The sequence below is a fragment of the Stigmatopora nigra genome, chromosome 4 (assembly GCF_051989575.1).
Source record: "Stigmatopora nigra isolate UIUO_SnigA chromosome 4, RoL_Snig_1.1, whole genome shotgun sequence".
NCBI lineage: Eukaryota > Metazoa > Chordata > Actinopteri > Syngnathiformes > Syngnathidae > Stigmatopora > Stigmatopora nigra.
Genome location: NC_135511.1, coordinates 17,265,564 through 17,285,400, shown reverse-complemented (window position 1 = coordinate 17,285,400; position 19,837 = coordinate 17,265,564). Strand labels below are relative to the sequence as shown.

Below are 19,837 nucleotides of genomic sequence, written 5' to 3'. Positions count from 1 at the left end.
CATTTTGTAAGTAGAAGAGTACTTTATATGTAAATTCTATAATTCTTTCCATAGATGCTTTAAGTAATAGTATTTGTTTATTTGTGAGTATTAACTAAGTAGTAGTAAAGCATGATCACTCCATTCCAGCCTAGATTTCTCCCAAAAATATGCAATTTCTATTTCTAGAACATTGTTAGGTTCATTTTTAGTTCTCTTTAATATTAGATAAAACAATACGGATTACTCCAAAGGTCTAAAGCAGAAATTATTATTTCAATTATTATAATAGTACCCAAAATAACCACAACAAAAATGAATGCCTATGTCAATTTACTATCTTTATTTGTCATGTTTACAAAGCAAAGTTCACTTAGATTTGTTCAACGTGGAAAAAAATGACCTCCGGCTTTGACGGTGACCTCTGGAGCAAAATGGTGGACAAGGATGGATTCCAGAATCTTGTCAAAAGTCTTACCAGATGAGCAAAGTTGTCGAAAACGAGAAAGAGGCGGGGCTACACACCCAAAATAAAGATGTCTACCATTGAAGCAAAGTGAGTTGGACTTGTCCACCTGTCGGAACTCGCCCAAAACCGGTAAGAACGATCCTATTGGCTCTAACTACTACTTTTTTTTCAGCTGACCTGAGCTGTGAGGAACAGAAGCTTTTCATTTGCCTAAAAAATCTGCTTTGCTGTCTTGAAGCCGCCTCCTCCCCTCCTCTTGATCCCTACCCCCAACCCACTACGTTGGTGTCCTCCCCAGTCGGAGTCCACTCGTCTCTACAGAAGGAAGAAAAAATAAAGGCTCCAAGGTAATAAAAAAAAGTTCTTGTTGGAACTCTTCTGAGGGATTTAGAAGGAGGAAACGTGGCAGCTATGGGAAGCCGGCATATGCTGGGGGCCATTGCTCTGCTGGCCCTCTGTTGCCTGTTGACCCCCAGGCAAGGGGAGAGTGCCGGGGGGGTCGTCTACCGGGCGAGAGGTGAAGGAGAACTGCTGGAAGAAGGGGATCTCATATTGGACGAGTTTGGTGGTTGGACAAGCCGAGTGGAGGATGTCGAGGCCGAGTTAGGGGCAGGTGAGTTGCTTTTGATGGTTTTAAGGGGGGAGGGGGGGATAGTTGGGGGTGTCGGGGATGTTGCCCAGGCAGATGGGGCAGATGGTGAACTTTTTAATGGGTGTTTTATTCATTGGGATGATTCACTTATGAGTAACTTTTGCATTCTTCCATTGACTTTCAATGGAGTGGGCGTGGCTGCCAGATGCCATTGATTTTTTTAAATTTTAATATTTAAATATATATTTTTTTTACAATTGTTGGAAATTAGAACATGGTGTGAAAGTGGTTAACATGTCTGCCTCACATTTCTGAGATCGCAGGTTCAAAGCCAGGGCTTTGGCTTTCCAGTTTAAAATTTGTGTATTTAACCCATGCCTGCGTGGCTTTTCACTGGGGTGTTCTGACATGCTCCCATATTCCAAAAATGAGATGCAAATTAGTGCCTTTAGATACAAAAAAAAAATTCAAGTTAAGAAAATATGAATGGAACAAATGAGAGAATTTACATATAAAGTAGTGCTCCACTTACGAAATGTTCAACTTTAACTAATTAATTGTCACCATTGTCCTTGGGTTTTAGTCTGAATGGTTCTTTGTGTCACTCTGCACAATTGGCTGCCTAGGAATTCAGATTGTACCTTGCCGAGTACCTGTAGTTAGCTGGGGATAGGCTCCGGCACCCCCTAGCATGGGTTTTGCATGGAAAATGAATGTATTTGGGGAAAATTAACCCAGAAAAATCATGTGTAGCGACTCAAAATTATGCACAACTTGCATATTCATGAGAAATTATCCTTGATAAATTCAATATTTTTCTCATGAGACAGAATAGTGTATTTTTGGGGGGTTGTTTTCATTTCATAGTAACAGTAGGTGAATAGATCCCAATCTTTTTTTTAACATTAACCCCACATGTTTAAACACTCAGAGTGGATGACTCAAAGAAGACATGTGTAATACACATCAGTCCCAAGTCCACATTTAATGCCCTCCTCCCCACTAATGGCCCAAATTTTCTGGTGGGGAAGCCACCAGGTGCCTGTGATGGATTTGTCATCAAAGCGGGGGGATTTGTGTGATTGCGTGGGGAAGCGAAAAAAAAAATTCCACTCAAGTGTCTGAGAAACAGCACGAAGCTTTGGACCTAAAGGAAATTGTGATCAACCTCTGCTGAGCTTGGAATTTCTTGAGCCGTCTAGACGAGTCTTTTCCAACCTTTTAACTGTGTCTCGGCACACTTTATTTTCAAGGCACAATATTCAAGATTTGCCCTTTTAAATCTTCATTCGATGGCTCACATTTCAATAGATGTTAAAGACACATGGGATTGAACCTTCCGTCTCAGAACCATTTGGCATAGTACTCGGACGTTTGGTCGCCGGACGTTTGACAACATGACAGAGTTTACTCTTGAATTCAGCTCTCAAAATTATATTCATGAGTTATAGTTTAATATCTAAATATCTACTGTTGAAACCAGCCCTCAAAACTATATTCACCACGGCGACCAAACGTCCGGGCGACCAAACATCCGGGCGACCAAACGTCCGGGCATCTAAAAATCCGGGCGTCTAAACGTCCGGGTGTCTAAACGTCCGGGCGTCTAAACGTCCGGGCCACCAAACGTCTGGGCCACCAAACGTCTGGGCCACCAAACGTCCGGGCCACCAAACGTCCGGGCGTCTAAACGTCCGGGCGTCTAAACGTCCGGGCGTCTAAACGTCCGGGCGTCTAAACGTCCGGGCGTCTAAACGTCCGGGCGTCTAAACGTCCGGGCGTCTAAACGTCCAGGCCACCAAACGTCCGGGCCACCAAACGTCCGGGCCACCAAACGTCTATTTATTTATATTTTTGGCTGATATTTTTCCATCTCAAATTGTGATGTGTTCATAAGATGGTCTGGTCAGAGTGAAGCGAGCTCCGCAAGAAGGCAAAAAGAAGAAAAAAGACAAGAAAAAGAACAAAGAACCAAAAGACCCCAACGCCACCAGGAAACCCAAAAGTGACCGCAAGAGCCGAAAGAAGGACAGACAGACCACCACGACAACAACACCGCCCACCACAACAGGTCAATCTCAAATCAGATATGTTAAAAAGACATTTACATGTCAAAGTGAAGATTTTTGCCAATTTTTTCGGTCTATTTTTTTTCCTTCAGTTGCGCCCACCGAAGCGCCCACAGAACCCGAGACTTACACAGACTACGCGTATCCCGATAACGGTAAGTTGCTTCTTTAATTTTTGATGACGGGGGTCGGGAGTATGTGGCTCAAGAGCCACATGTGGCCCTTTTAATAGGTGCATTTTCATGTGTTTTGACTTTTAAATTCTAAGTATGGCTCTCAAGGAATAATATTTGAAAAAAAATAGAATTGTTTGTGGCTCTCTCCATCCTGATTTATGATCTAGTAAGTGTCAAAGTGGCGGCTCGGGGGCCAAATCTGGCCCACCGCATCATTTTGTGTGGCCCGGGAAAGTAAATCATGAGTGCCGACTTTCTCTTTTAGGATCAAATTAAAATGAAGACTATAGATGTATATTAAATTTCCTGATTTTCACCCTTTTTAAATCAATAATTGACATTTTTTAATCCATTTTTTCTGTTTTTAGTTCAAAAATCTTTTGTAAAATCTAAAAATATATTTTAAAAAAAGGTAAAATAAACATTGTTTTAGATCTATAAAAACCTGAATATTCAGGCCTTTTAATCCAGTTCTTTAAATCCATTTATTTAAAAAAAAATCTAAACATTATATCTAAAATGGCCCAGCCCACATAAAATCAAGTTAATGTTAAACCGTCCCGCGAACTAACCCGAGTTTGACACCCTTGATCTAGTTCATGGAAAAGTCAACATAATGTATTTTCTCATCAGACAACGACTACTGGAAAGGATTGGATGACTACTGGGACGAACCCACTCCAGCCAGACCCGAATCCGAGGCCACCGATGCCCCGTCGTACGACTACTGGAAACCAGAAGAGGAAGATCCAGTCCCCCCAGAGGACGAAGATGATTTCGACTGGGACCCCGTGAAGCAAGACCCATCGCCTCCAGTGACGGTCCCTGAAAAAGAGTACTGGCAACCCGAGGAGGAAGACCCACAAGATCCAATCATAGATGAAGATGAGTGGAAACCCGACCCTTTGCCCACGGTGACCGAACCCGAAGAAGAAAAATGGAGCCCGGACGAGAAGGACATGGACGAAGACTACTGGAAACCAGAGGAGGAAGGCCCTTCGCCTCCAGTGACGGACTCTGAAGAAGATTACTGGAAAGCCGAAGACCCTAAGGACCCCTACGCTCCAATAACAGACCAAGATGAAGATTACTGGAAACCAGACGACAAAGAACTCCCTCAACCGGAGACCACCGACTATGACGCCTACTGGAAGGATTTGGATCCGACTCCCGCCGGTCCCAAAGTGGACGACAAGACTGGGGAAGAGGATGGCGATTACTGGGATTCCTCACGTACGTCTACGATTTTCTTTCTTCTTAATTTGTTCATTCCAAAGAATGAACCACGAGTAGCTTAATGCAATTGGCTGAGAAAATGGTGGCCAAATTTAAATTCAGATTTGAGACCACCTATCATGAGTGTAGGGGTTATTCTGGGATACTATTGTGTGCATTAATCATTCATTATATGTAGGAGTGGGATATTAAACATTATATGTATATGTTGAATACTAATTACATTAGATTTGGGTTAGATTTGGGTTAGATTTGGGTTAGATTCGGGTTAGATTCGGGTTAGATTCGGATTAGATTCGGATTAGATTCGGATTAGATTCGGATTAGATTCGGATTAGATTCGGATTAGATTCGGATTAGATTCGGATTAGATTCGGATTCGCTTCGGATTCGCTTCGGATTAGATTCGGATTCGCTTCGGATTCGCTTCGGATTCGCTTCGGATTAGATTCGGATTAGATTCGGATTAGATTCGGATTAGATTCGGATTAGATTCGGATTAGATTCGGATTAGATTCGGATTAGATTTGGATTAGATTCGGATTAGATTTAGATTAGAAGCAGAATCACCATAACGCGGTGCAAAATGAACGGAAGATAGATGACCAAATCATGTGGAAAAGATTCGTTCGGCTTTTTTTTTTTAACACCTTCTCCTCACTTGTATCGTCGCCACAGTGACGGTACCAGACAAAAGTTTGCTCCCAGAAGAAGTCACCCCCGAGATCCAAGTGGAAACACTCCCAGGTAACTTACCGTATTTTCTCGCATATAAGTCGCGTCCACATATAAGCCGCACCCTTAAAAATGCCTTAAAATCATTGAATTTTTACAATTTCTCTCGTATAAGCCTTCCCCGAATCATAATTTCCCCCTCCATATTCATGGTTTTAACAGGAAGTACCAATATGTTACTTTAAAGGGAAAATCTTAAGAAAAATCATCCCACATAATATTTTTTTAAACAATTGGATTGGATTGGATTGGATAACTTTATTCATCCCGTAATCGGGAAATTTCTTTGTTGCAATAGGAAGAGGGTGAGGATGCAGGAATAGAAAAGGCATTATACACAAATGGGTACTTAATAGTAAGTTAATAAATAAATACATGAATAAATATATAAATAGGTAACTGTGTTGGTGAGATATATATATACATACACATACATATATATACAAGCACATCTACACTGTATCCGAAAATCGGGAGGTCCTAACCCACAGCCTTTTTTGAGTTAAAGAGCCTGACGGCTGATGGGAGGAAGGATCTGCGGAAGCGCTCCTTCCTGCAATGAGGGTGTAGCAGTCTATTGCTGAAAGAGCTTTGGAGGGACTCCACAGACTCATGCAGGGGGTGGGAGGTGCTGTCCATGATGGACCTCATCCTGGTCAGCATCCTCCGCTCTCCCACTTCCTCCACAGAGTCCAAAGGACAGCCCAGAACAGAGCTGGCCCTCCTGATCAGCTTGTTCAGCCTGTTCCTGTCCCTCTCCGTGCTCCCACTTCCCCAACAGACCACTGCATAAAACACAGTAGATGCCACCACAGTGTCATAGAAGGTCCTCAACAGTGACCTGCACACACCAAAGGACCGTAGGACATCAAGTCTAATTTGTGCGCATATAAGCCGCACCTCGATTCAGTCATTTTTTGTGTGACAAATACGGCATATATGCGATAAAATCGTGTCATTTAAGAAATAATGACTAATACGACACATGGGAACAACATTAAAGTCAGTCTGTCCTATTTTTCAGACATTTTCCACAGTCATACTTTTCCTTTTTTTATTTTTTTGAAGCTTGAGGTCTGATCATAACTTTGTTATCATTCCTTTCCATTTAAACAGCAGATTTAACTATTAAAGGAGACAGTGTTTATGTTCCCCCCAAATAGAGAACAGTCGCCGCGGTTAACAAGTTGAGACATTCCATGAAAGACGGCCTAAGTCGTGCCGCCAAATGTCAAACCACTTTGTTTTTCTTTTCCTTTCCACCACGAAGAGGAGACGACAAACGCGCCGCCCTACGAGGGGAATTGGTACGAAGACTACGACGAATACGGAATGAGTAAGTGTGACCACTTGAGATAACGCACTCTTTCCGTGACTAGTAAACGGTTGAATTGAAAAACAATGGCTGACCTTTTTTCCTGACTTGGTCAATTCTAATGGCATAAGCAGAGATGAAGTCATATTTTCCTATGTCGCAGGGAAAGTGGGAGGGGAGACGGACGACAAATGGATGGAGAAGGAAAGGGAGAGAGCACAAAAAGAAAGGGACCGGGAACAGAGAGGTAGGTCATGGACAATTTTTCCAACACTACATTATTCATTCTTTCATTAAATGCCCCACTCCAAAACTACAAATTTGGTGATTTTTGGGCCTTATCGCACTTGCCTTCATTTATTATCCACACTCAATAGATTACATGACATGACATTAGATGACATTACATTAAATTAGATGACATTAAAATAAATTAGATGACATTAGATTAGATGACATTACATTAGATTAAATGACATTACATTAGATTAGATGACATTACATTAGATTAGATGACATTAGATGAGATGACATTACATTAAGTTAGATGACGTTACATTAGATGACATTACATTAGATTAGATGACGTTACATTAGATGACATTAGATTAGATTACATTAGATTGTATTACATTAGATTGTAATACATTAGATTTGTAATACATTAGATTGTAATACATTAGATTGTAATACATTAGATTGTAATACATTAGATTGTAATACATTAGATTGTAATACATTAGATTGTAATACATTAGATTAAATTACATTAGATTACATTACATTAGATTACATTGATTATATTATATTACATTGAATTAAATTGCATTAGATTATATTACATTAGATTGTATTATATTAGATTATAATACATTAGATTAGATTATATTAGGTTAGATTACTTTATTAGATTAGATTACATTAGATTGTATTACATTAGATTTGTAATACATTAGATTAAATTACATTAGATTACATTACATTAGATTACATTGGATTATATTATATTACATTGAATTAAATTGCATTAGATTATATTACATTAGATTGTATTATATTATATTATAATACATTAGATTACATTAGATTAGATTACATTAGGTTAGATTACTTTATTCAAAATTTCCTTGTCACGGTAGCAAGAGGGTGAAAATACAGACACAGAAAAATATATTTTAGACATAAATAAATATGTAATAAATAAATATGAATAAATATAGATAAATATATGTATTTACACATGTAAATAACAAATTAATATAGAAATACTTATATGAATAAATATATAAATAGACAAATAGATAAATAAGCATGTTGGTGAAACATAATAGATGTGTATATATATACACTTATACATACATATATAAATATACATATACATAAATACACATGGATGTACATGTAATATTGGTCCAAAAAACGGTGCATTCAATGAAAACTGAGGAGTTAACAAGGAACCTTAAAATGCCCCCCAAAAGTAGAAGTAGTCAGAAGTACGATGTAACCCCTAAATGAATAAAAACCACTGAACAGGAAAGTGCAAAAGTAACAGCAGATAACAACAACATGTTCTTTCTTATTAGATCACGACGAGGCTGCACTAAGAGAAAACACATGTGATTTGGCCTTTTTGTTTTAAATACCAAAAGTTCTCGAAAGTTGTTACATTTGGGTTCGGTTATCTCCAAAAAAAAAAAATAATAAATCTAGCAAGAACCACAAAAACATTGCGAAATCCGAATCTCATTCCAAGAATCGTTAAAATAATGTCAAATGGCTCATTTTGACGAGTACACACTGGGGAGTCCTTGTTGTGTTTTTACGGCTTTATAAATGTTTTTGGCAGAGCTAATGTGCAAACATAGTTCTTGGTGAAGAAAGAACAGGGAGATCTTGACATTTAAATCCAACATGGGGGGAAAAAATCTTTTTAAGACTTTTTTTGACTCTTTTTTTGACTCTTTTTCTTTACTCTTTTTTTTTACTCTTTTTTTTTTGACTCTTTTTTTTGACTCTTTTTTTTTTTGACTCTTTTTTTGACTCTTTTTTTTTTTGTGACTCTGTTAGAAAGAGCCCAGAAATTGAAGGAGGCCGAGGAGCGTGCCAGGAGCAGGCCACGTGTCTTCAAAGAACCAAAAAGTAGGTTAAAAATGACCTTCTGAAGTCTGAAAAAATGTATATTTTTTGGCATAATTTGCATTTTTTTTTTTTTTTTAAGAATGTCCTCCTCTCGGGATGGAATCCCACGGAATCGAACCGGATCAGCTATCCGCTTCGTCCATGTCTCAGTATGATTTTGCTCCACAGAGAGCTCGCCTCAATATGCAGGTACACGTCCAACAAAGGATTTGTACTCAACTCTGGAAATGCAGTAGCAAAATAGATTAAAAACAAAATATATTTTTTACAATAATTATATTCTTCCGGATCTTTCTTGAGGGTTGACATTAAATCCGTGTCAATGGCAACCAATGAGTCAATACTTGAAAATACATTGCGGAAATTAGAGCAATTTTTTTGATGATTTTGATGAAAGTGGAAGTAATAAAAGCAGTCCTGGGAATAAATAATAATAATAATGATAATATATTTTTTTTAAGTTGGATTTTATGATTTGTACTTTTTTTGCTGATTTTGCTCCATCAAATGAAAGTGGAAGTATAAAAGCAGCCCTGGAATTAAAAAAAAATAGTAATGAAAATAATATTTATTTTTAAAAATTGGATTTTATACTTTGTACTTTTTTGCAGATTTTTCTCCAACAAATGAAAGTGGAAGTATAAAAGCAGCTCTGGAATTAAATAATAAATAAATACATAAATAATAATAATTCAAAAAAAAATTAAGTTTGGATTTTATAATTTGTACTTTTTTGTCGATTTTGCTCCCAAAAATGAAAGTAGAAGTATAAAAGCAGTCCTAGAATTAAAAAATAAAACTAATAATAATAATAATTTTAATAATTTTTGAAAGCTTGGATTTTATAATTTCTACTTTTTTTGGCTGATTTTTGCTCCCACAAACGAAAGTGAAAGTATAAAAGCAGCCCTGGTATAGACAAATAATTTTTTTTTTAATTTGGATTTTATACTTTATACTACTTGTTGACTTCAGGGCTCTGATGATGAAGACAACCCTCGAGGCGGAGCCTGGTGCGCCAACTCCGAGGACAAAGTTCACTGGTTTGAGGTGGACACTCGCGGCGAGACCGAGTTCACGGGGGTCATCACTCAGGGTCGAGACTCGCACAATGAGTAAGACACCAAAATAAACTATCCCCCAAACCCCCAACCCAACTCACTCCCATCTTTCCTCTTCTAAAACATGTCCTCTTTTTGCAGGAGTGACTTTGTGACCTCCTATTTCCTGGCCTTCAGCAACGACAGCAGGGAATGGAAGCCCATCCACGACGGTTATGCCGACTGGGTAAGCCCACCCAAAAAAATGTCCCCCACCCATCCCCTTTTATATGTATAATTCAATCTTATTTTACTACTCTACAGCTGTTTTTTGGAAACAGCGATAAAGACACGCCGGTTTTGAACCAGCTCGCCGAGCCGGTGGTAGCCCGCTACATCCGGATCATCCCACAAAGCTGGAATGGGACCTTATGTATGAGACTGGAGATTCTGGGATGCCCATTGCCTGGTGAGTCCAATACAATAAGAGCAATGTGTCCAATGTGAGGCCCGTGGGCCAGAAGTGGTCCGCTAGGCGCTCTGATTTGGCCCCATATTGATGACTACATCATTAAAAGTAGATTTTGTCAGTTTTTTGATTTCCTATCCATTCTTTTCCTATCATTTCTGAGTTCCGAAGGGGTCTTAAAAGGCCAGAAACTCACCTACTGATGCATAGATACCATATATAATTGTATATGCATGAATATCTAGCTCAGGTGTGGGAAAACTACGGCCCGCGGCCCACATACGGCCCGTTAGGCCTATTAATCTGGCCCGCCAACGTTGTCCAAATGTTTTTTTGTTTTTTCTTCCCAATATGGCGCCGTCACGCGGTAGCCAGGGGCAGTAGCTCTGTCCACTTATTTTTTTGTGTATTTTACAGCCTTATCTTTTTTTAAATGACATTTTAATATTTCTTAATACATTCCTTTTTACTTTGTACTTTATACTTTTTACTTTAATGATGAGTATGTTAATACTTGAGTCTTTTATTTCCTCTTTATGTTTCATATGTACTGTTAACGGATGCACTTTTTTATATGTATCCTATCTTATACTGACCCCGCCCATCTGTCAAAATTTGTAAAGTCAATGTGACCCCCTGGGCCCAAAAAACCCTGATCTAGTTGAACTGAAACTCCGCCCACTTGTACAGATCCAGATGTTATCCACTACAGACAAAATGAAGTGACTCCAGTAGATTACTTGAAGTTTAAACATCACAGCTACTCAGAAATGGTTTCAGTAAGTATTCCGTCGACAATTATTCTCAAGTTTTTGTAGAAATTAAGAAGTAAGAAGTAGAAAGAACTTCATATTTTCACAATAACTTTCAATATGTCCTCTTCAGCTCATGAAGTCAGTCCAGGACGAATGTCCCAACATTACCAACGTCTACAGCTTGGGTCGTAGCGCCTTGGGATTGGACATCGTTGCCATGGTGATTTCCGGAAATCCCTCCGAGCATGAAATAGGTAAGAATGAAAAATTTAAATGAATTCAATGGCAGACAAAGCAAAAAAATCACTTTTTTGCTGTTTTGCGCAGGTGAGCCGGAGATTCGTTACACAGCCGGTCTCCACGGTAACGAGGCGTTAGGCCGGGAAATGATCCTGCTTCTCATGCAGTACTTATGCAAAGAATACAAAGACCGAAATCCTCGAGTTCAGAGGCTGGTGGAAGGAATACGAATCCACCTGGTGCCGTCACTCAACCCCGACGGACACCAGGAGGCCTTTCGAGTTGTGAGTGGGAGGAGCCTATAAGCCGAAAGGGGCGGGGTCAACGGCAAATGATGATGATGACTGTGATTTTCTATGTTTGGTTTGCAGGGGTCCGAATTGAGTGGCTGGACCACTGGCCATTTTACCAGCGATGGATTTGATATTTTCCAGAACTTTCCAGATCTAAATAGCATATTATGGGATGCGGAAGAGCGAGGCATGGTGCCTAAACTCTTCCCCAACCACCATGTTCCAATACCTGATAATCTGTTGCAAAATAGCTCGGTAAGTGTCGTGAGTTTGACCATAAAAAGTGACGTAAAATTAACAAGTTTACTAAAATGTTTTTTGCTGTGTCTGCATTTGGTGCTCGGACGTTTGGTCACCGGTCTTTTGGTCGCCGGTCAAATGGTGACAGAGTTTACTGTTGAAACCAGCTCTTAAAATTATATTCATGAGAGTTTAATATCTAAATATCTACTGTTGATTCATGAGAAAGTTTAATATCTGAGTACTGTTGAAAACAATAGATATTTAGATATTAAACTCTCTTATGAATATAATTTTGAGAGCTGGTTTCAACAGTACTTTGATATTTAACAGTACTTAGATATTAAACAGTGCTTAGATATTTAACAGTACTTGGATATTTAACAGTACTTGGATATTTAACAGTACTTGGATATTTAACAGTACTTGGATATTAAACAGTACTTGGATATTAAACAGAACTTGGATATTAAACAGTACTTAGATATTAAGAAGTACTTAGATATTAAACAGTACTTAGATATTAAACAGTACCTAGATATTAAACAGGCCAAACGACCGGCGACCAAATGTCCGGCGACCAAATGTCCGGCGACCAAATGTCCGGCGACCAAATGTCCGGCGACCAAATGTCCGGCGACCAAATGTACTTGGATATTTAACAGTACTTGGATATTTAACAGTACTTGGATATTTAACAGTACTTGGATATTTAACAGTACATACTTGGATATTTAAACAGTACATACTTGGATATTTAAACAGTACTTAAATATTTAAACAGTACTTAGATATTTAAACAGTACTTAGATATTTAAACAGTACTTAGATATTTAAACAGTACTTAGATACTAAACAGTACTACGATATGAAATAGTACTTAGATATTAAACTCTCTCTCTCTCTTAGATATTAAACTCTCTATAATGAATATAATTTTGAGAGCTGGTTTCAACACTAAACTCTCTGTCACCATTTGACCGGCGACCAAACGTCCGGTCACGCATTATTGTAATGGGTAGAAAGGCTTGGATGTCCCTTTTGATGGTTTTAATCTTCCCCTTTTAATTCCAGATTGCTGTTGAAACCAGAGCCATCATAACATGGATGGAAAGCCACCCCTTTGTCTTAGGAGCAAACTTCCAAGGCGGCGAGTCATTTGTAGCCTACCCTTACGACAACATCCGTCCCAACAAGGCCGCCGAGGACACACCCCATCGCCGCAGAAAGAGACAGTAAACCACCACGCCTCTTTTTTTTAATCCCATTTATCCGAGACTAAACCATTTTCGACCAGGTACGAAGACGACAGTTTCGACGGGTCCGAGTGGAGTCACGGATACCGGGAAGAACCGGAACCGGACCAGGACTGGAGAGACAGAAGCTACCCGGAACGTGAAGAGTGGGGCGGACATGGCTACGACCAGGGTTACGACCAGGGACGAGGCTACGACCAGGGTCACGGCTATGACCAGAGACAAGGCTATAACCAAGGCTACGACCAAGGCTATGACCAGGGACGTGGCTACGACCAGGGACGTGGCTATGACCATGGACAAGGCTACGACCAGGGTTACGACCATGGCTACGACCAGGGACGTGGCTATGACCAGGGACAAGGCTACGACCATCGGGAAGAGGAGGACGATCGGGAGAGAGGCCGTGGCGGCGGCGGCCATTACGCCGAGCCCGAGGATTTCCGAGAAATGGCGGATGAATCCCTCTTCAGGTGGTTGGCGGTGTCTTACGCCTCAACGCACTTGACCATGACCCACAACTACCACGGGTCTTGTCACGGGGACGTGGCCGCCGGGGCGCATGGTATCATAAACCGGGCAAAATGGAAGCCGGTTGCTGGAAGTAAGTGGAGGATGGTTGGTTGGTCGTTTTGGATTTTTTTGATTCACTTTTTTGTTTTTTTTTGTTTGTCTTTGTGTAGGCATGAATGATTTCAGCTATTTGCATACCAACTGCTTGGAGTTGTCTATTTTCCTGGGATGTGATAAATTCCCTCATGAGAGTCAGCTTCAGAGGGAATGGCAGAAGAACAGAGAAGCTATGCTGATCTTCATGGAGCAGGTTAGATTAATTATTGGCTAGAAATGAAGGTTGTTTATGTTGTTGGAGCAAGTAACCATGAGGGCTGACTTTGTTTTAGGATCAGATTCAAATGGAGAGTATAGATGTAATTTAAATTTCCTGATTTTCCCCTTTTTAAATCAATAATTATCATTTTTAATCAGTTTTTTTCAGTTTTTAGTTCAAAAATTATTTTGGAAAATCTAAATATATATAAAAAATATAAGTATTCTTTTAATCCATTTATAAAAATTTAAAAAAAAAAAAGTATTATGTCTAAAATGGTCCGGCCCACCAAACAGAGTCTGAGACCCTTGACTTGATGTTCATTTCAGCTTTTTTTTATATGCGAGATTTTACAAAATGATATTTGAACTGAAAAAAACAGAAAAAAATATTAAAAAATGATAATTATTGATATAAAAGAGGGAAAATCATGAAATTTAATATACATCTATACTATTCATTTTAATTTGATCCTAAAGCAGAAAGTCACCACTCAAGATTTACTTTCCCGGCCCACCCAAAATGATGCGTCGGACCAGATTTGGCCCCCTGGGCCTTCACTTTGACACATCTCTTAAACCTAAATAACTCATTCAAGTGTCCATGCACAGGTTCACCGCGGCATCCGAGGCATCGTAAAGGACGAGCAGGGCAACCCGCTCACCAACGCCACCGTAACCATCGAGGGGATCAACCACGACGTCACAGCAAGTCAGAACAAACCCACAAATCCAAATCCGAGTCGAACCCAAAACCAACCTGTCTTAACTTCCGTCTAATTCCAGCGGCGAGTGGAGAATACTGGCGACTTCTCAACCCCGGCGAGTACCGCGTGACAGCCAAAGCGGAGGGTTTCGTCTCCTTGACCAAACTTTGCGTGGTGGGCTACCAATCAGGTGCCACCACCTGCAGCTTCAACCTAGCTAAATCCAACTGGGACCGGATTAAACAGGTTAGCCCTTCCTCGTCGTCAGAAGTGAACGGAATCCAACCCGAGTATTTTCTTGTCTTCCTCCGGCAGATTTTGGCGCTCCACGGAAACAAACCAATCCGCCTTGTCAGCCACGGAAACACGGTTGTGCGTCCGCCGGTCATCAACGGCCGTGGCCGAGTGGTCGCCGGAAATGGCGCCGTTGGGCAAAACGTGCAACTAGGCAAGGAACGGCTGAGGAAAATTAAAATGGCTCGCCTACGTCGTCTTCGCCAAAAGAAGTTATTGCAGTTAAAACCCGTCACCACGACGACGACCACTACACTCCCGCCGACAACTACCGCTACGCCAGAAAGCACCACGTCCTGGTACGACTCGTGGTTAATAGACGAAGGACAATCGTCGACACCCGGCGGATTCAGCGACTCCATCGTGGACTACAATTACGAGTACAAGATTGATGCCTATTAAAGCCCATGAAACGGTAAACCCGAACTACGACCATCCGGCAGTACCTTTACACTTAGTTGAGAGAAGGCTTAAGGTTAACCAACCGATGCTCACGTCAACAACTTTAAATATCACATAATTGTATATTGTAAAGCACTTGAAAATATGATTTTTCATTGAAAATTTACCTTTATGTCGACAGTCACATTAAGTTTTCTTACACAATACTCTCTTGGTACAAGTGAATTTTTTTTTTATTGCAAATGCACATTAAAACAACTGTTTTTTAAGTTCGAGATGTAATTATTTACTCCAGAAATGCATTTTACAACATTCCGCCCAATGTTAACGATGGTTGCCAGATTTCGTGAAAGCAGCTTTTTCCCCCCAAACTAATTTGAAAGGATACAGAAACAATTGAGGATAGGTGCACGGTGCTCACATTTGAAAATGTGGATGGGTACAAAACTGTCAGTGGCTGACGTTCATCTCACCTTCGTCTTCGTCACTGGCTGAGAAGGCCGAGAAGCTGATTGGCTCGCATTGGAGTGTGCGCAAATTGACAAGACACGCAGTTTGGGTCCGGTGGAACGCTGGTACGGCGATTAAAAGGATTTCCTGTCCAGCGCCACCTATAAAAGTCAGACCAAATGTCATTAAAAGACATAATTATCAAGTATGTACCTTGACCGGACGTTTGGTCGCACTGGACGTTTGGTCGCACTGGACGTTTGGTCGCACTGGACGTTTGGTCGCACTGGACGTTTGGTCGCACTGGACGTTTGGTCGCACTGGACGTTTGGTCGCACGGACGTTTGGTCGCCCGGACGTTTGGTCGCCCGGACGTTTGGTCGCCCCGGGTGAATACAATTTTGGGAGCTGATTTCAACAGTAAAGTCTGTTATGTCAAACGTCTGGGGACCAAACGTCCGGGCGACCAAAGTATGTATATGTACACACGTACCTGTGAGGCGCTTGGTCTCAAACGCTGGGGCATTCCCACTGAAGTAAACATGTGGACATTCTTCTAAGATGAATGGGTCTTTTAAGTAAAATGGGTAACAACCTGGCAGAAAAAAAATCCAGTTATTATGACAATGGTTCATGATTTATACAATTTAGCCGTCATTTGGACACTCCCACAAAAAATGTGACTCACCAAGGGTATCCGGCGCGGTAGGAGCTAGGTGGCGCAATCTTAAAGTTTCTTCCAGAATCTCCAGATGGCTATTCATGCAACTGTAATGCTGGATGTCGATGATGTTCTGACCTGAGGTGCCCAGAAACCTGAGGGATGGAGGGGAAAAAAACAATAAACAAAAGATAAGGGGGTTCACAGACAGGTTGTCCTCACCTGACTCCTTCCACAGTGGCCTGGTAGGGATTAGACGCCAGTTGCAGTGTAGGGTAGACTGACGACAAAGGGAACATGCAGCGGTGGAGAGGCTGCTGAGGTAGAGTGTGGTTGCTGGGGTCGTACTGGCCGGGCATCACGTCTACTGGGACTGAGCTCTGAAAAGGAAAAATATATAAAGGGATTTTTCAAAGTGTTTGAGCACATTTCGTAGGCCAATCATTTTGGATAATTTTTGTTGGAATGACTACAGTTTATGGAGAAACGTTTTCATGTTTTTGCATTTAACGCTTGGCATTTCTATGTTTTTGGGTTAAGAAATGCTGTTCACTTCATGAGAAAGTGAATTTTTAGTTAAAGTATGCAATGCAGTGTACCTTCTTCGCAAATTTTGCAAAAAGCCATCAACTAAATCAAACTAATTAGGGCTCGGCACCAAAAAAAAATTAAAAAGTTTGTTTTTGCTAAAATTTGAGCTGATAGCCAAAATATCCGAGTAGTTTTTTTGGTGTATTACCCGCAAAATGTGACTGATTTTGAAAATCTTGACTTCCAAGATCAGACATAGCAAGCATTTTCAGGGTAGTATGCTGTAAGTTCAAATAGGACATGAGATTTGATATTTTGAGTAGTACTTAGAATTTTAGCAAAAGCAAACTTTGTCATATTTACTGCATTTTTTTTATTGAGTTTGTCCCACAAAAACAGGGTGTTCTAAAATGTTTGACCCTCACCACCAGCTGGAGTAGAAGCTCATCCAACAGGCGAATGGCTTCCACGCTGCCCGCCTGAGTCTTTTTGGTGAGATACTTGGCCTAAACAAAAAATAATAATAATAAAAGTTATAAAGTAGCAACTATACAACTTCTATGGACAATCTCCTCAATTATGACATTTTAATACAAACTAAGAAAGCACTTCTGTCTAATCAGTGTCTGCAAGAGTGATATGCCTGAAATATTAGCGCCACCTAGAGGACAACAGTGATAGAACCCCCTAGGTATTGGTAAATGAAATATGATTTTAAACCTTGGTGGAGGCGTCCTTGTCCTGCGTGCTTGGGCTAAGTAGGTTTCCCGCCATCAAGATCCTAGATATGGCGGCGGCTCCGCTTTGTTCGCCTTGCTCGCCAAGCTGACCCGTTACCATGTCAACCAACAGCTGAAGGCCTAGCATGCTGTCTGCCCGACTGCTACCTAGACCTAGTCCGGAGACTAGCAGTACAAATCTGTATGCAAAAGAAAATCAAAAAAAAAAAGTCAATCTGCAATCAATGCCAGTTTTTACACTTATTATGGACTTGAAGTTTTTAACAAGTAAATCTTTGAGCAGATACAAAAAAAGTAAACTTTTTTAAAATTTATTTGCAGTACATTTAATAGAAATATGATGTACTTAACATTAGAGAAATTAACTTGGCAAGAAAAACTGAAAATTTCCAGCAACAATATAAAATTTGGGGATTTTTTTGTATTATTATACTATGTAATATTATTTCTTATAAAAATCAAATACTGCAGAGCTATAGTGCAAAAAAATCATCTATATTACATTTTTCTACACTTTATATTGATCAATTGATCAGATTTTATTAATGTTCATATCAGGACCAAATATTTAAATGTTATTTTTTGCAATCCCATTTTTGTGTTGCGTTTACTTGTCAGAATGAAGGACGGGTCTTTTGCTCTGTTCAGGAAGATCAGCTGTGCAAAAGTCCTCCACAGTAAATTTCCCATCATTCCTCTCGGCTCCAAATACAGCAATAACGCTCCCTATACAAAAAAAATGGCAACCAATGAGGTCCCCTTGATGATTTTTGTGGCCAATGGTCAATCCTTCTTACCTGTGACACATCTATCTCTGTCAATTTTTCCCTGCAGTTTGATCCTTTGCAGTTCATCCTCCAGAATCAGCTCGTCGTTGTCGCTGATGTATTTTACACGAGGTGGCTGGGGCAGGAGGTTGTGCTGCAGAGTTTAACGGAAGGTCATTGAACACATCAGCACTGAAATTCACTTTAGGGGAAAAAAAAATCACTTCATTTTGGGATTAGGCTGTAACATTAACAACAAAAAGTGGAAAAACGTATGCTAATGTAGATCTTACTTCTTCACTTATTTCTTTTAGGATAGATGGCTGCAATTCCATCCGCTTGAACAGAGTTCCCACAATGCAACACTGTTCCCCTGCCTGGAGATCACACAGCTTCCGGATAAGTACATCTGATCCTACAAAAAAAAATACAATTATGATAACTATTATCATATTTAAAGAGGCCCAAATTCACAAACAGCATTTCATGATGATGGAGAAGGCTCCTAAATGTTTTTCTTCAAACTTTCTCACGTAAACTAAATACATTTTGAGGAAAAAGATGTATAACACATACCCCATTTTCGCCTGGCTCTTTCCATTAGTAAAGGACTCATCTGCATGAGACGGGCTGCATAAATGTGAGCATATTGACGGTTGAAATTCCGCTCGCCGACTCCGAAGCGTTCCGAACAGGGACTGTAGGCCGGGGAAGCCCTCTCGAACACGGGCGCCGGTTCCTCGGTCGGGCGGCACAGAAGAGAGGAGCCTCCCTTAGGTGCGCTGATATCGGAGAACATGGCAGTCCCTGAGCGCACCACAGTTGTTAATTACCGTGCGTTTATACCAGGTGCGTTTATGTTGTTAGCAAGGAAACAAAGTTAGCAAGATGGGAAGCAGGTTGCTTTGAATGTAATTGATGTTGTTAGTTTTTTGATAAGGTGACGTTGATAGATGAAGTGCTTACCTTGTCGGTTTATAATAATGGGCTCGGAAAGCAGTTGAATTTGATTCTGTCCGAGGTTTGTTGTCGCAGCACAAGTCTGGACGCTCTTCCCGCGGATTGCCCCTTTTGGCAGAGATGTTTGAAAGATGTAGAGATGAACACTTCGGTTAAATGTGATGGCTACCTACCTAGTGATCTTCTGTATTCCCTTTAAAAATACAAACCCTCCATAGGTTTCAATGCACTTATAAATAATTCAAAATTAAAGTAAACAAGTCATTTTAATATTTTTTACTCAATTATGTTATAACCAATTCATGAATATATACAGCCCATACTTCTATACAAGAACATCTTTGCTGTGACGTCATCCAAGGCTAACTTAAAATCTCACGAGAAGCGGTTCAGAACACCGAAAAAACATTTTGATAGACAGTTGCTATAGTTTTAGTGACATTGTTTAAATAATAATTTCTTTATTTCCCCAATTTTTTTCCTCCGTCACAAAA

At 40.1% G+C, this 19,837-nt stretch overlaps 2 protein-coding genes across 2 annotated transcripts; one reads left to right on the top strand and one right to left on the bottom strand.

Annotated features, from left to right (window-relative positions):
* The first annotated feature begins 312 nt into the window (after positions 1 to 312).
* Positions 313 to 15,504, top strand: aebp1b (AE binding protein 1b). Its single transcript, XM_077714686.1, has 23 exons — positions 313 to 535; positions 621 to 1,061; positions 2,938 to 3,111; positions 3,202 to 3,264; positions 3,919 to 4,518; positions 5,200 to 5,268; positions 6,527 to 6,592; positions 6,735 to 6,818; positions 8,639 to 8,710; positions 8,790 to 8,899; positions 9,686 to 9,825; positions 9,913 to 9,997; positions 10,075 to 10,219; positions 10,910 to 10,998; positions 11,105 to 11,228; positions 11,302 to 11,498; positions 11,586 to 11,762; positions 12,822 to 12,982; positions 13,045 to 13,607; positions 13,687 to 13,826; positions 14,444 to 14,543; positions 14,618 to 14,784; positions 14,854 to 15,504. The coding sequence occupies exons 2-23, from the start codon at positions 860 to 862 to the stop codon at positions 15,232 to 15,234; spliced, it is 3,909 nt and encodes a 1,302-aa protein (XP_077570812.1). The 5' UTR covers positions 313 to 535; positions 621 to 859; the 3' UTR covers positions 15,235 to 15,504.
* pold2 (polymerase (DNA directed), delta 2, regulatory subunit) lies at positions 15,444 to 19,635 on the bottom strand. The gene is made up of 12 exons (XM_077714687.1): positions 19,517 to 19,635; positions 19,350 to 19,451; positions 18,960 to 19,190; positions 18,677 to 18,798; positions 18,414 to 18,537; positions 18,228 to 18,342; positions 17,597 to 17,795; positions 17,302 to 17,382; positions 16,568 to 16,725; positions 16,373 to 16,500; positions 16,178 to 16,279; positions 15,444 to 15,845 (listed from the first exon to the last, which is right to left on the bottom strand). The coding sequence occupies exons 3-12, from the start codon at positions 19,180 to 19,182 to the stop codon at positions 15,685 to 15,687; spliced, it is 1,413 nt and encodes a 470-aa protein (XP_077570813.1). The 5' UTR covers positions 19,183 to 19,190; positions 19,350 to 19,451; positions 19,517 to 19,635; the 3' UTR covers positions 15,444 to 15,684.
* Positions 19,636 to 19,837: the final 202 nt, after the last annotated feature.

Excerpts from the sequence above, each read along its gene's own strand:
- aebp1b (XM_077714686.1), top strand. The coding sequence starts at position 860 with ATGGGAAGCCGGCATATGCTGGGGGCCATTGCTCTGCTGGCCCTCTGT. Across the intron at positions 5,269-6,526 it reads CCAAGTGGAAACACTCCCAG|AGGAGACGACAAACGCGCCG; the intron begins GTAACTTACCGT and ends TCCACCACGAAG. Across the intron at positions 9,998-10,074 it reads ACGACGGTTATGCCGACTGG|CTGTTTTTTGGAAACAGCGA; the intron begins GTAAGCCCACCC and ends ACTACTCTACAG.
- pold2 (XM_077714687.1), bottom strand. The coding sequence starts at position 19,182 with ATGTTCTCCGATATCAGCGCACCTAAGGGAGGCTCCTCTCTTCTGTGC. Across the intron at positions 18,538-18,676 it reads TAAAAGAAATAAGTGAAGAA|CACAACCTCCTGCCCCAGCC; the intron begins GTAAGATCTACA and ends TAAACTCTGCAG. Across the intron at positions 16,280-16,372 it reads TACCGCGCCGGATACCCTTG|GTTGTTACCCATTTTACTTA; the intron begins GTGAGTCACATT and ends TTTTTCTGCCAG.